Below are 14,795 nucleotides of genomic sequence, written 5' to 3'. Positions count from 1 at the left end.
AGATCGTAAAGTTTTTGTTTTTAAAGTCTTTATCTAGCTAACATTTTGTTGACCTATCTTTACACGGACTGGAATTGAACGAAGTGAGGCAGCGTCATTATACATGGTAAATTTTTCTACACTTTGCAATTGCAAACGCCATGCAGAGTTAGGTTGGTCCTATAAAAAAAGACTGATAGCTAGGCAGTTGAAATTTTCACACATGATGTATTTCTGTTGCCGCTATAACAACAAATACTAAAAAGTACGGAACCCTCGGTGGGCGAGTCCGACTCGCACTTGTCCGGTTTTTTTGTTATTATTTTGTACCATTAACAACTAACAACTGATAGCTGATATTTCCCGCTTTGGGGTCCAGTTTCACGTAGTCATCCATAAAGTCGTGCCACTTATCCGTCAGACCCTAGAAGGGATTCAGGCACTTCATCATATCTGAAAAGAGGGACTTCGGTTAACGCTGATGCGTCTTATTACGTAAGCGAACAACTCGCGAACGCGAAGCGAAGCGGCGCGGCGCGGCGGGCTCAAGGCGTTCGTGTTCGCAACGAGATCGCCCACGTAGGACACTTCTATATGTATCAAAAGGATTGATTCACCCCGCGTCGCTTCGCTTCGCGTCGCGTTCGCGTGTTCGCCGACTTAGTACGTTGCGCTACGCTCTTTAGGTAGCACACGTAATTGTTTGGTTCCGTAGTCAACCAGGAACCCTTATACTCGTAGTTTCGACATGTCCGCCTGTCTTCCCGTCCGCGGCTTTGCTCCGTGATCATTAGTGCTAGAAAGGTGCAATTTGGCATAGATACCTACATTACATCAATAATGTCGACAAAGTGGTAAAATAAAAATTACCTAATATCATAGAGAAATATAGTAAGACAAGAGTGCTCACTCCATACATCAGTTTTGGTACCAAAAATATTACTATTTTCGTAGTCGACATCTAGCATCGAGTAGCGGAATTATCAGTACTTTAAGTAGCAGTAGTAGTACTGTCATATGACAATAGATGTAGCACCGACCGGAAAGTCTTATGTTGTCGGTCGGTGCTAAATTTATTGTCACTTGACAGTACTACTACCAAAACTGATGTATGGAGTGAGCACTCTTGTCTTACTATATTTCTCTATGGTAACACCAATCACCTAGAACCACAGATTACTAACGCCACCCAGTAGCGAGTAGCGAAACTACGCCGTTAGGGACTACATATTCCGAGAGATGGCGCTGGCGTCGAGATAGATCGCGCGAACGCTTGGTCGACGTAGATTCCTTAAGTTGGCTTGCTTATTTTTGTACGACATATTTCTTCAATGGATTATCCTGGTGTTGACGGACTCACGGCTCACTAGTTATGATCCAGGGGCCCAATTCTCGAACGATATTAGTCAAATATTATTAGTGTGTTGCCATGGCAACCCTTACGACTTGACAGTTCGTGGACTAATAATATTAGTCTAATACCGTTCGAGAAATGGGATCTGTGATGCGCTCGGTATCTGATATTATCGGTCCCGACAACTGACGGAGGGCTCCGACATGACTGAATTTATCGGATGCGCCTTTCCGATATGTCGGAAGGCGCCCATGACATAAACAGCTGCAGGAGAGTGCTATTGGTCGTCGTTTACGTCGACCGGTCTGGCTTAGTGGGTAGTGACCCTGCCTATGAAGCCGATGGTCCCGGGTTCGAATCCTGGTAAGGGCATTTATTTGTATGATGATACAGATATTTGTTCCTGAGTCATGGTTGTTTTCTATGTATTTAAGTATTTATGTATTATATATATCGTTGTCTGAGTACCCACAACACAAGCCTTCTTGAGCTTACCGTGGGGCTTAGTCAATTCGTGTAAAAATGTCCTATAATATTTATTTATTATTTATTTATTTATTGGTGTTAACAGTCCGCCTTTTTGCGTTATTTATCGTTTTTTAGTAGTAATGATTTATTAAAATATTAAATGCATAAATAAATACAGAGAAACACATAATACATTTTACACTTCCTTCCGACATCCGATATCGGATCGGACAATGTGAAAACGCTCTAATACCGTAAAACGGGGTGAGTAGGTTTCGCGGGGAGAGGTGGGTTATGAATGGGGAGAGAAGGTTTGAGAGGGGGGTGAGAAGGGATTTTAAGGCTACTGCTACAAAAATAATGTATTCCAATTTTAAACGGAGCTATAGTAATAAGCATAATAAAAAAAAAAACGATCCAACAATCTTCCAAAATCACCTTTGTATGAATAGCCTCTCTCACCCCAACTACGAGGCACTACGGGGTGAGGTGGGTTTTCCTCTTTATCGTCAAAATTATGAAATGGAACTACCCAAAACTACCCAAAATAAAATAAAAACTAAAATACAAACGTCCGGAATACTTATTATATACACCATTCAGTTTTCATGTGTAAAAATAAAATGTTATCGAGGTTTGAATTTCAGTTTTGACCCTACTCACCCCATTTTACGGTACTCACTTGTAAAATCTTGAACGCTAGCATAATCAAAGGTTCTCTGATGCAATTTCACATTAATATTTTTGAAGCCAACTCTCTCCATGAGCTCTATTATTTCGTTTTGTGGATCCTGAAAAGAAGAAAATATTCGAAAATGTAAATGTACTATTCATGATTATAGACAACTTCTTCTTCTTCCTCGCGTTATCCCGGCATTTTGCCACGGCTCATGGGAGCCTGGGGTCCGCTTGACAACTAATCCCAAGAATTGACGTAGGCACTAATTTTTACGAAAGCGATTACCATCTGACCTTCCAACCCAGAGGGGAAACTAGGCTTAGGGATTAATCCGGTTTCCTCACGATGTTTTCCTTCACCGAAAGCAACTGATAAATATCAAATGATATTTCGTAGGTACATAAGTTCCGAAAAACTCATTGGTACGAGCCGGGGTTTGAATCCGCGACCTCCGGATTAAAAGTCGCACGCTCTTACCGCTAGGCCACCAGCGCATCCTATAATAATACAATACTATATTTATCAACCAACCCAGAGGGGAAACTAGGCCTTATTGGGATTAGTCCGGTTTCCTCACGATGTTTTCCTTCACCGAAAGCAACTGATAAATACCAAATGATATTTCGTACATAAGTTCCGAAAAACTCATTGGTACGAGCCGGGGTTTAAACCCGCGACCTCCGGATTAAAAGTCGCACGCTCTTACCGCTAGGCTACCAGCGCATCCTATAATAATACAATACTATATTTATTCATACATTATTGCACAATTAGGGAATTATCATAAATCTAAACCTGAATTAGCCTGAGACATTGTTCCCAGGACACTGGCCGCGTTTCCCCTCTGCTATTAGTTGCTAAATACTTGATATTTATCTCATTGCTTCTCGCTCGCGCTTATTAAAGCGGGAGCCGGCACAGAGATTAATTTTGATGTATTGCATAATTCATTATCATTGTCAAAGACATATGTAACTTCGTATAAGACGAATAAAGTCTAAGGAAAAAACGTGCCTCGGAATTGAAGCAAAAGTCATTCTCTAATAGATGGCGCACACACCTTTAGCCTATCCTCGGCTAGATGGCGTGACGACACCGTTTCATATTTAACAATTTTAACACATAGATATCAGTGAATGAACATGGATCAAAATGATATAAAAATAATAAAATCATTTATCCATATATATACATGTTTTGATAACTTTATACGTTTTCATTTTGAGTTTTAGTCGTGTGTCGATAGATGGCAGTAAATTTACAGTGACTACAAAATTTACAATGACAGGACCCCTCTATACTATCTATTCTTTTTGTCATTGTTATGTCATTGTTTTTGCAAACAAACACAACATGGTCCACAAATATGAATAACTACTACCAATTATATAATGTTTTACAGGAGACACCTGACTTCGGGCAAACTCGGCTCTGTTCGGCTTAGCATTGCTCCGAGCAATTATTAGGGTTGGCAACTTGGCACCACTTGACGTCCTTTTGCGTGCACGACCACAGATAAGATAATCACTTGAATTTTGACAACCCTAAATAGCCGAAAGGGATAGTGCCATACATTAGAAAGGGACAGCATGATTCGACCTTGAATGGCTGTCAACTTTCGGTTTTGTAGGAAGTGTCAAGTCTGTACGGTAGTACTAGGTATTAATTATTCTGTGTCAGAATCACAATTGAAATAAATTTGCACCCACAGAGTAGCACAATATATTATATTATATTATATTATACAATTTATACATATCGTAATAAAATATATATTAATAAAATAACACTTGCCTGTGAGTCATGATATGGAGACATAAACTTAGTTTCGACGTCTTTTATATCTGCGCTCCATTTTTCCAAACGAGAAAGTGTACGGTAATTTTCATAGGGCTTGAAATATCCTAGAAAAATTAACAGGCAGCTGCCGCCTTCGGCAAGGAGCTTGTACACATTTGAGAATGCAGTCCTATAAAATAGAAACAGAATTCAATTTTTGTTTAGCTTAAGACCACTAATAGTTCAGTGAAATTAGCTAAAATTACGGCATAATTAATAGAAGACTTTTTTTAATTGGGATATGTACGTTGACGACCGAAGTTATTTTTCATCAACCCTCCCCTCCCCTCCCCCCTCTGCGTCACCCCCCCACACCCCCGCAAAGGGTCCAAAACCTAAAGTTTTTCTAAATTTTTAAGAAAACCGTTCAAGATACAGAAAAAGGGTGTAGGAACGAAGTGATCCTTATTAAATTTTCTATTAATCTCTTATACACACTATATTGCTATCACTTATAGTTTTTGCGCAATACGTCACGGAAGATGCTATTTTTAGCATTTTCAGTGTTATTTTTCTTCTAATGACTTTTCTCAAATAACACTTACGATATCATCCACGTTTTTAGGGCTCCGTACCTCAAAAGGAAAAAACAGAACCCTTATAAGATCACTCGTGCGTCTGTCTGTCTGTCCGACCATTCCTCCCCCCCCTTTATCTCTAAAAATACAGGGCCTAAAATTTTGATAATAATACACAAGATAATACTTTACCTATAGATAATAGGAAAACCTATTAGAAATGTGCAGTCAAGCGTGAGTCGGACTGTACGTTTATGTACGGAACCCTTGGAACGCGAGTTCAACTCGCACTTGACCGGTTTTTTTTAATTAAGTAAATAGTTATTTAAAATGGGTATTATTTATTGAAAGAGTTTGTGTTTGTGGGACGGTAAGCATGATAAAGACATTGAAAGGAGAGTAAATGCTGGAAATCGTGTGAATGGGGCACTTAACGCTTTTATGAGCAGCCAGAAGCTGTTGCAAAAAGCACGGTTGGCTGTTCATAGAGGGGTGTTGGTGCCTACACTTATGTATGGTAGCGAAAGTTGGGTATGGCAGAAGAGGCATTAGAGCCAAGTGAATGCAGTGGAAATGAGAGCGCTGAGAAGTGTGTGTGGTGTGAGACTGCAAGATAGGATTAGGAACAGTGTGATAAGGGAAAAGTGTGGACTGAATGTAGATGTAGTGACTAAAATTTTCTCTGATCAGATCGGGGAAATCCTGAAGAAAGGCCAGGTCAAGAACACCCTAAACCGGCGAGCGTGTATGAGGAATGTAATGAAAGTGAAGGAAGCGAAAGAGGTATGTCAGGATCATAGCAAGTGGAAATCCGTGGTCTCTGCCTACTCCTCCGGGAAATAGGCGTGATTATATGTATGTAACTACATGTTATTTATTATTAAACTACTTCATTTGACGATGCTAGGCCAATTTTTAAATACATCGCCTTCAAATATTTTTAATGTCAGCTAATATCGTTATTAACCACTTGTCTGTATATGAAACGGATCCTGACCGAAATTTATAGGTACAGCACAACCGAGGGTGAACCCACGATTTTTGATCACCACACACATCTTCTTCCTCGCGTTAGTTGTCGCTTTTCGGTGAAGGAAAACATCGTGAGGAAACCGGACTAATCCCAGTAAGGCCTAGTTTCCCCTCTGGGTTGGAAGGTCAGATGGCAGTCGCTTTCGTAAAAACTAGTGTCTACGTCAAATCATGGGATTAGTTGCCAGCGGACCCCAGGCTCCCATGAGCCGTGGCAAAATGCCGGGAACAACGCGAAGAAGATGATGAACTTTTCATGTGTGTGGTGGTCAAAAATCGTAGGTTCACCCTCGTTTGTGTTGTATAAAATTCGGTCAGCGGGCGCAGCACGGTTCCAATTTTATCGCCTATCACTATGCGCGTCCCTTTCGCACTTACATACTTGTTAGAGCGTGACAGGCATGGTGAGGCAACATAGAGGTACAATAATAGAGAGGAAACGGGGGAGGGGCCAAATGACCGAACGAGATACACTTATAGAACTTTCAGTAGGAGTAGCAAGAAAGCGGTACTATTGCTTGTCCTTGTCACAGTCTCACTTTTTGTTTGTTCCCCACCATACATTTAGTATGGGTTATGGTGGGCAACAAATAACCTACCTACCTTCTATGTGAGGCAAGCTATAAAAACGCGACCGTGCGGTCTGTTTCACAGTCAAGTGGTTAATAGTAACGATGTTCGGTGAGCTTAAAAATGTTTGAAGACGATGTATTTTCAAAATGGCATAGCATCGTCAAATCAAGGAGTTTAATAATAAATAATACACCATTTTAAAGAACATATTAACTATTTATTTAAATTAAACAAAATTTGGCGATATCGTAAGTATATTTTGAGAAAAGTTATCTTACAAAAGAAAAAAAACGTAAATTCTAAAAAAGTTGCATATATGGTGACAGATTTCACAAAAACTATAAGTGATAGCACTATAGTGTGTATAAGAGATAAATAGCAAATTTACTAAGGATCACTTCGTTCCTACACACTTTTTCTATATCTTGAACGGTTTTCTTAAAAATTTAGAAAAACCGCGTTTCGGGCCCTTTGCGGGGGTGTGGGGGGTGACGCAGAGGGGGGAGGGTTGGGGAGGGTTGATGAAAAATAATTTCGGTCCATAACGTACATATCACAATTGAAAAAAGTCTTCTATTAATTATGCCAAGTTTTCCATATATTTTTTTCCAGAAGCAACGTACTATAAGCTGCAATACCTTTTATCTAGAAAAGTACATAAACAAAGCATTATTAAATTCAACGTATAAGGGCTGATTTAGACGGCGCGCGAATTCGCATGCGATTTTAGTTACATTGCGGACGTAACCACGTCCAATTCAACCGACCGATCAAAACCCGCAATGTACTGAAACTCGCATGCGAGTTCTCGCATCGTCTAAATTAGCCCTAAGGGATCGGGAACTTACTCTTGCAAATTCACCCAGTGAAATGTGTAAGATGAGACTACGTGGTCGAAGCTTTCTTCTAGTTCCTTCTGTAACTCTTCTTCTATGTCCAGCCTCAGAAACTGAACACGCTCGCTCATGTAATGCTGCGTTGCAAAGTTCACACATGATTGGCTTTTGTCGCTGCCAATAATCTTTTTAAAGTTTTTCGGTGCGTGCGATCGCCAAATCCTATGTCCAGGATTCGTTTTTCCAAGGAAACGAGAATTCGTCAAGCGTTACTCTAACACCCTCAGAGGGCATTGCATGGAGCTGCTGATACATATTTAGGTCACGCATATTTTTCAGACAAAGTACTAGACTACCTTACTAGTACCTACCTAGTACTTACTAGTACTAGTACCTTAGAAGAGATGTCAATTTAAAAAGACATAAAAAGCTCCGTCATTGTATTTATATACCCTCGTCAAGCTATCTTAATACTATTTAATCTCATGACTGACTCATGAATCTCATGATGCATTCAACTGATTGCAGATTTTTTTATCACAACATTCTAAGAACAAATTCAATTATTTAGGTACTTTCAGATACACTACTATTTAAACTATAAACGATATAAATGTCATACGTACAAAGGAAAAAAGAAAGGATCCCCAATATAATGTAGGTAGGTATTACCTATATAGGTTTGTTCGCAATCTCATGCGATAACTGCAATTGCATGACGTTGTCAACAAACCTACTGCTGCTGCAGTATCGCATGAATTGACCTTGTATCATTATCGAACAATGCCCAGTCATCTTAAGCACAATAATCGGCCAAGAGCATGTCGGGCCATGCTCAGTGTAGGGTTTCGGAGTTACCATTCTGTCAAAATATTCCAAAGGGGGCCCTATTAGTAAGTATCATAAGGGAAGGGAGTACCTTTGCAGCGCTTTGTCCCATTTTGTGTTATCGGAGTTGGTCCCATAGAAAAATTTGTTCAGAATGGCCTACCTAATCACCTCGCACAATATGGCTAGTTGTTCAAAAAACGCCCTGTAATACTTTAAATAACCATGTTCCTATATTGGTTATTGTGTCTAATAACTTAACTGAGCAATTTACATAGTGCATAGGCGTCCGCTAGCGTGGGTGCACGAAGAGGGCGCATGTCGGTACAATTAGGTAAGATCCGTCGCACGCTTCGGTATTGTGATAGTGAGAGGCCTCGAACTTTTAATAATAATACTTGATAGTCTTGATACTAGGTAAATAACAGATTTGTTTTTGACTAAACTTTCTTTTTACCTCACTGGTAACGAAGAGCCCGAGGCATATCGGCCGTGTATTGAGCACTTTTTGAATTAAAAATAAATAAATCATGGAGATGGATTTACCTCAATTATACAGGCAAGTGGCTTTCCTGCCCAAACGGGACGCAAATATAGTCTTAAAAGAATTCTCTATTAATAACAAATGGAAAGAAAACGCGTATATTGCTGACTTTGGAAGCGGCGATGGGAGCACGACTACAAATATATTGCAAAAATATCTGCCAACCAGTTATAAAAAGATAATTGGCTGCGACAAAAGTGCAAGAATGGTTGAATTTGCAAATGAAAACTATGGAACTGACAAGATTGAGTTTATTAAGTGGGATATTACGGAGGAATTACCACAACCCTGGAGGGTAGCCTTTGATCATGCATTCTCCTCATATACGTTACAAAGGATCCAAGAGCAGACGTAAGTACCTAAATATTAAAAAACAACGGGTTGCACTCCGGGAGTGCCGGCAGAAGTGAAAACTCAATGGCATTACAACTCAGAATATTAATTACAGCGCCATCTAGTGCAAAATGTCTGCAGCACTATGTATAATTGAGGTTAACGCCATCTAGCGTGATTTCGTCGCATTACTTAAAACCCCTAAGCACATCACTGTGAGTACTAGTTATATTAGTACCAGTTTGAGGGAAACTCACTAGATGGCATTTAAATCAAAAAAGAAAAACTCATTGACTTTGTAACAGTGTCCGTCACACGTGACGTCACGTCTTACGTCTTACGCTCTCGCGAGTTTAACATTTTTTCCCCATCACAAAAAGTGCTCAGCGCCGCTAAAGAAGTTTTCACGTCAAAAGAAAAAATTATCAAGAATTTTACATCCAGTCAACGTTCATTTATATTAAAAAGGCAACCAATTGGTTTTTATTAATGTCACACGAAGCCAAAAATATAATTATGTTACATTAATGGTCATGACAAGTTTTATGTATTTAACGCATGTCGTTTTAAAATGTGAGCGTAATTCCGATTGTATAGATAGCGGTGGCTAGGTTCGTGTGTGCTGAAATTGATTTATTTAATCACGATTTGACAACGACGTTCCAAAACCGGCATTGTGGATGTGGGCAGGAAGGCCGCCAAGCTAAAGTGGGACTGGGCAGGGCACATCTGCCGAATGCACCTGGAGCGCTGGACCAAATTAGCTACAGACTGGGTCCCACAGGACGGATCTCGGGGCAGAGGAAGACCAAAACGGAGATGGCGGGACGACCTTGACACATTTTGTAAAGAGTGGCGGGAGTGTGCATCGGATAGGACCAAATGGCGGGAAAGAGGGGAGGCCTTTGCCCAGCAGTGGGACACTCCTATAGGCTATTAAAAAAAAAAAGATAAAGTTTAGTAATAAATGAAAAGTGGAAAAATTCACTGACTCGGGCGAGACTCGAATTCGCGATTCTGGGTCACTAACCCATAGCTCTGCCAAACTGAGCTACAGAGACTCCAGCGAATATTTCCACCGTCTCACTCATGCGCCAGTAAGTCCTTTGTGCCAATTTCCGCTATTTGGAACATTTTGCAAAAACGAAACGACAACAAAAATGCATGTAGCTATCGACCCTGTTTACAAAATTTCACGAGATTCTGTTATAAAATGCGACCCGTATTAGAGGAGAATATCCGGACATACGAAAGCGTATTTGCTCAAGCTGAATCGGAGACTTTCGCTAATGATTGGTCAATAAAATCAAAGTATTCAAAGTAAATCAATGTTGTTTGTAGATTTTTGTGGTAACAACTTACCTCTTATACTTTGGCCGAAAAGCTTCGGAAATACAATTAGGTTTTAGGTTTAAGATGTTTATTTCTCAAAAGATTAGAAGAATAATCACATCCTGAGAAATACATGTATACACTTACATAATACAAAGGAGAGGGTACCTACCTAATTAATAACTATACGAAAATTACATAGATATTAAAAATAATAAGTTTATAACTATAATGCCTACATTCATTATTTTAATGTGAAGTTTTTGATTTGAGGTGCTACTAGGCTTAGAGAACGGAGTTTTTGAAAAGTCGTAGCGCTTTTTTAGATTATAATACAGTTGCCAAAAATTAATTAGCAATTGGCCTTTCTATAAGGACTTCAGCGATTACAACGCTGAGTTTTTGACTTGCGCTCGATAGAAAAAATTACGAACATAGGTTTAAAATGTTAAAAGACGCTAGAGGTAATAGATATCGTAGACGAAACACGCAGGTACCAATTAATGATTGATTAACTACCTTACTTTTACAGGCGTGCTTTCTCAAACATCTATGATTCCTTGAAGGTCGGAGGCAGCTGTCTTCTTCTTTTCCTTGGACGTTATTCCCCATACGACATCTTTCGCGCTCTTTCCCGTTCAAAGAAGTGGGCCGAAGACCTTAAGAACGTCGAAATGTTTATCTCACCTTATCATGATTCTCAGGTATGATATTTTAATAATTCAGGGCTGTTAGACGATGCGAGAACTCGCATGCGAGTTTCATTACATTGCGGGTTTTGATCGGTCGGTTAAATTGGTAACCAACAGTCCGCAATGTAACTAAAATTGTATGCGAGTTCGCGCGCCGTCTAAATCAGCCATTAGGCAGCTATTTTCCGTAATGCTTTTTGTCACAAATATATAGGTACCTACCTAATTGGAAAACATCTATCAAGAATGCTCATACTCTACCGGGAGCAGACTGCGGTTCAGATCATCAATTGCTGATATCGAAAGTGCAATTAAAGTTAAGAGTTAGGTTAGGAACCTCGAAAGGAAACTCGAGACTTGACGAAAGATTGAAGTTACTGACAATGCGAAGTTTTTAAGTGCACTGGAACACATGATGATACCGTGGACGAACGTGGACTCCAACTCCGGATCAGTTGTGGGATCGTCTAGTGTAAACGTACGGAAACGCAAACGGCAGCATTGGATGAGCGATGCAACGTTAAGTCTTGTGGAGGAAAGGCGAAACATGAAAGCAGCTGGAGCTGATATAAGATCCCTCAACGAAAAGTCCGCTAGAATTCAAGAAGCTTGCAGGCGGGACAAGAACGACCAACTTCGGGACATTTGTGCAGAAGTGGAAGTCCATGCAAATAAGCATGAATCTAGGGACCTACACCAAAAAATTCGCGCCATCACAAAAACCCTGGGTTGCAAAGCCTGGGCCATCGAAAACTCTACTGGAGAGACGGTGACGAACATAGAGGCAATAGCTGAAACGTGGAGGCAATACTGTCAGTCTCTCTTTCACGACCCGCAATCAGAGTGTTACACCCCTACGGAACCCGGAAATGAAGAACTTGAGCCCGATATTCTGAAAGATGAAATACGAGCCGCTATTAAACATCTAAAGAACGGCAAAGCCACAGGGGCAGATGCCATACCGATCGAGACGATCAAGGCATCGGGCGAACATGGTGTCCAAATTTTCCACATCCTGTGCAATAAGATATGGCTCACGGGGCAGTGGCCGAAAGAATGGGCTCACACTGTTTTGTGCCCTTGCACAAGAAAGGTTCCACCAAGACGTGCAGCAACTACAGACTTATTGCTCTTATCTCTCATGCAAGCAAGATTTTGTTGCACGTACTGAACGAGCGTCTAAAGCCCTACTGCAAAGAAATTGCTCCTGAACAGGCTGGTTTTGTTAAGGGGAAGGGAACCCGGGAGCAAATCTTGACAGATAGACAAATTATAGAGAAAGCCAGAGAATTCAACAAGCCCGCCTACATATGCTTTGTGGACTTCTCTAAGGCGTTCGACTCTGTCAAGTGGCCCAAACTCTGGGAAACGCTGACGGCGATGGGTGTTCCAAAACACCTGTTACACCTCCTGCGAAGACTGTATGAGGATGGCACAGCGTCAGTTCGCGCAGATGACGTTCAATCGAATCACTTCCACCCCAGCGCCGGAGTCCGTCAGGGATGTATTATTTCACCACTACTGTTCAATGTGTACACAGAGCTCATAATGCGGATTACACTTGAAGACTGGACAGATGGCATCTCGATCGGTGGCTTGAAGGTCTCCAACCTGCGATATGCAGACGATACCACTTTGTTCGCCACCAGTACCCAGCACATGGAAGAACTTCTCGGCAAGATGGAACGCGTTAGCCTTGAGTTTGGACTTAAGATAAACCGGAATAAAACAAAAATGATGATTGTCGACCGCATGAATAACAATTCTCCAGAAACCACACAAATTGCTAATTGTGATGTGGTGCAATCATACATTTATCTGGGAGCCTTAATTACGAACAACGGTGGATGTATCGACGAAGTGAAAAGGCGTATGGCTATTTCTAGGTCTGCAATGGACAAGTTGAGGAAAATATGGAGGAATCGCGACATATATAGAGCCACAAAAATCCGGCTAGTTCGGGCACTTGTATTCCCATATTCTTGTATGCCTCAGAAACGTGGACCCTGCGCGAAGTAGAGAAGAAGAAGATAGACGCCCTAGAGATGTGGTGCTGGAGAAGAATGCTCGGAGTATCGTGGACTGAATTCCGTACCAACGAGTCTATACTTCGAGAACTCGGCATCAAGCAGCGTTTATCATCTTTGGTGCAGTCTCGTATCCTCACCTTTTTTGGTCACGTATGCCGCCGAGGGGAGGTGGCTATTGAGCAACTTGTGGTCCAGGGAAAGGTTGAGGGTACCAGGCCACGAGGAAGATCGCCTATGAGGTGGACTGACCAGATAAAAGCGGCAGTAAATGGCTCATCATCACTACATGAATGCACGAGGAAGGCGGCTATCAGAGAAGAGTGGCGACGTGTTGTGAAGCTTGCCACCAACACCTGAAGTGATGACCACGACCACTCTGTCAAGAGTGATACCGACGAAGAAGAAGACCTACCTAATTATCGAACGAGTTTGTGAAGCGAAGTTCTTACATTCTACTTGGACCACACACGGCTGGCTAGGGGCATATCCCGGCATTTCGATGTTTTTTGACTGAGAGGATGGATGGAAGGAGAGTCATGGGTGTTTTCTATGTATATAAGTATGTATTTATCTATATAAGTATGTATATTGTCACCTAACAGCCATAGTGCAAGCTTTGTTTGGGGCTAGGTTGACCCGTGCAAGATGTCCCCTGATATTTATTTATATACTTTGTAGTTCGTACTTAAATATGAAAAATATCAGTGACAATTAATATTTCATTCCTAAAGTTATTTTATAACAATTGTATGAGGGTCTGAAAGGCCCTTTAACATAAATCCGTAGTCGAGATTATAAGAAACGGCAGCCATTTTTAATTTCACATTTTATTTATAGCTTAAGTAGGTAGTTCTCGAGATATTTAGCAATGTGACAGACAGACAGACGGACAGAGTCGCACCATAAGGGTTCCTTTAGTACCTTTATGGTACGCAACCCTAAAAAAAACTAATATAATTTGATATAAAGATATAGTTTTCCCCTAATTTTCATTTTCCTATTGCTATTATATTACACACAACTGTACGTTTCCTTACATACTGTATATTGCAATTTATTATTATGATACAAAATAATCATACAAAAAACATTATTTTTATCTGTAATTCTTTATTTTTCTTTTTATAGGACCCGGCGGGGGAAGTTTTTTCTCTAATGGAATCATTAGGTTTCAAGTCAATTGAAGTGACCGTTACTGACAACACGCATACGTATGACGATGACAATACGTTTAAAAGTAAGTAATATAACATTTGAAAACTTTCGCGTTTTGAACACATATTAAGTAAATAGTAGTGGTGACGCTTGAGAACGTCTTTCTCCATGTTCCTAATTAAAAACATTTGGAGGAGTCACCATCGTCGGACACGGCGAGGAGGACTATATACTATAGGTACTATACTAAATAGTAGATTGTACAACTAGAGCAAACGGTGCAAAGTAAAAGTTGATTCACCCTTTTAATAATGTAGTTGTCAATCGATCGAACTTTGCACAAACTTGGCGGTAAGAATGCAATACATATCCCTACAAGCTCCATACTTGACATAGCACTTACTTAGCATGATGAAAACTAACTTACTCTCTAGATAAAATACAAAGTCGCAGTTTAAAAAAAGTTTATTACTTACTTTATCTGTTCTTGTTTTTTTTTCAGGCTTGGTAAAGACTATCAATCCATTCGGTAATCTCAATAAGAGATGGGACGAATTCATGGCAGACTATTTCAACTTGAATCCAAACGCTATAAAAGTCGAT

The 14,795-nt window shown here is 40.4% G+C and overlaps 2 protein-coding genes across 2 annotated transcripts; one reads left to right on the top strand and one right to left on the bottom strand.

Moving 5' to 3' along the window:
• Positions 1–294: 294 nt before the first annotated feature.
• Positions 295–7,493, bottom strand: LOC134806441 (juvenile hormone acid O-methyltransferase-like). The gene is made up of 4 exons (XM_063779721.1): positions 7,291–7,493; positions 4,275–4,449; positions 2,484–2,592; positions 295–432 (listed from the first exon to the last, which is right to left on the bottom strand). The coding sequence occupies exons 1-4, from the start codon at positions 7,407–7,409 to the stop codon at positions 404–406; spliced, it is 432 nt and encodes a 143-aa protein (XP_063635791.1). The 5' UTR covers positions 7,410–7,493; the 3' UTR covers positions 295–403.
• Positions 7,494–8,617: 1,124 nt separating this feature from the next.
• Positions 8,618–14,795, top strand: LOC134806650 (juvenile hormone acid O-methyltransferase-like). The gene is made up of 3 exons (XM_063779978.1): positions 8,618–9,001; positions 10,848–11,019; positions 14,695–14,795. The coding sequence occupies exons 1-3, from the start codon at positions 8,637–8,639 to the stop codon at positions 14,701–14,703; spliced, it is 546 nt and encodes a 181-aa protein (XP_063636048.1). The 5' UTR covers positions 8,618–8,636; the 3' UTR covers positions 14,704–14,795.

Source organism: Cydia splendana, chromosome 3 (assembly GCF_910591565.1).
Source record: "Cydia splendana chromosome 3, ilCydSple1.2, whole genome shotgun sequence".
NCBI lineage: Eukaryota > Metazoa > Arthropoda > Insecta > Lepidoptera > Tortricidae > Cydia > Cydia splendana.
Note: the sequence above shows the minus strand (reverse complement) of the source record. Positions and strands in the feature narration are given on the sequence as shown.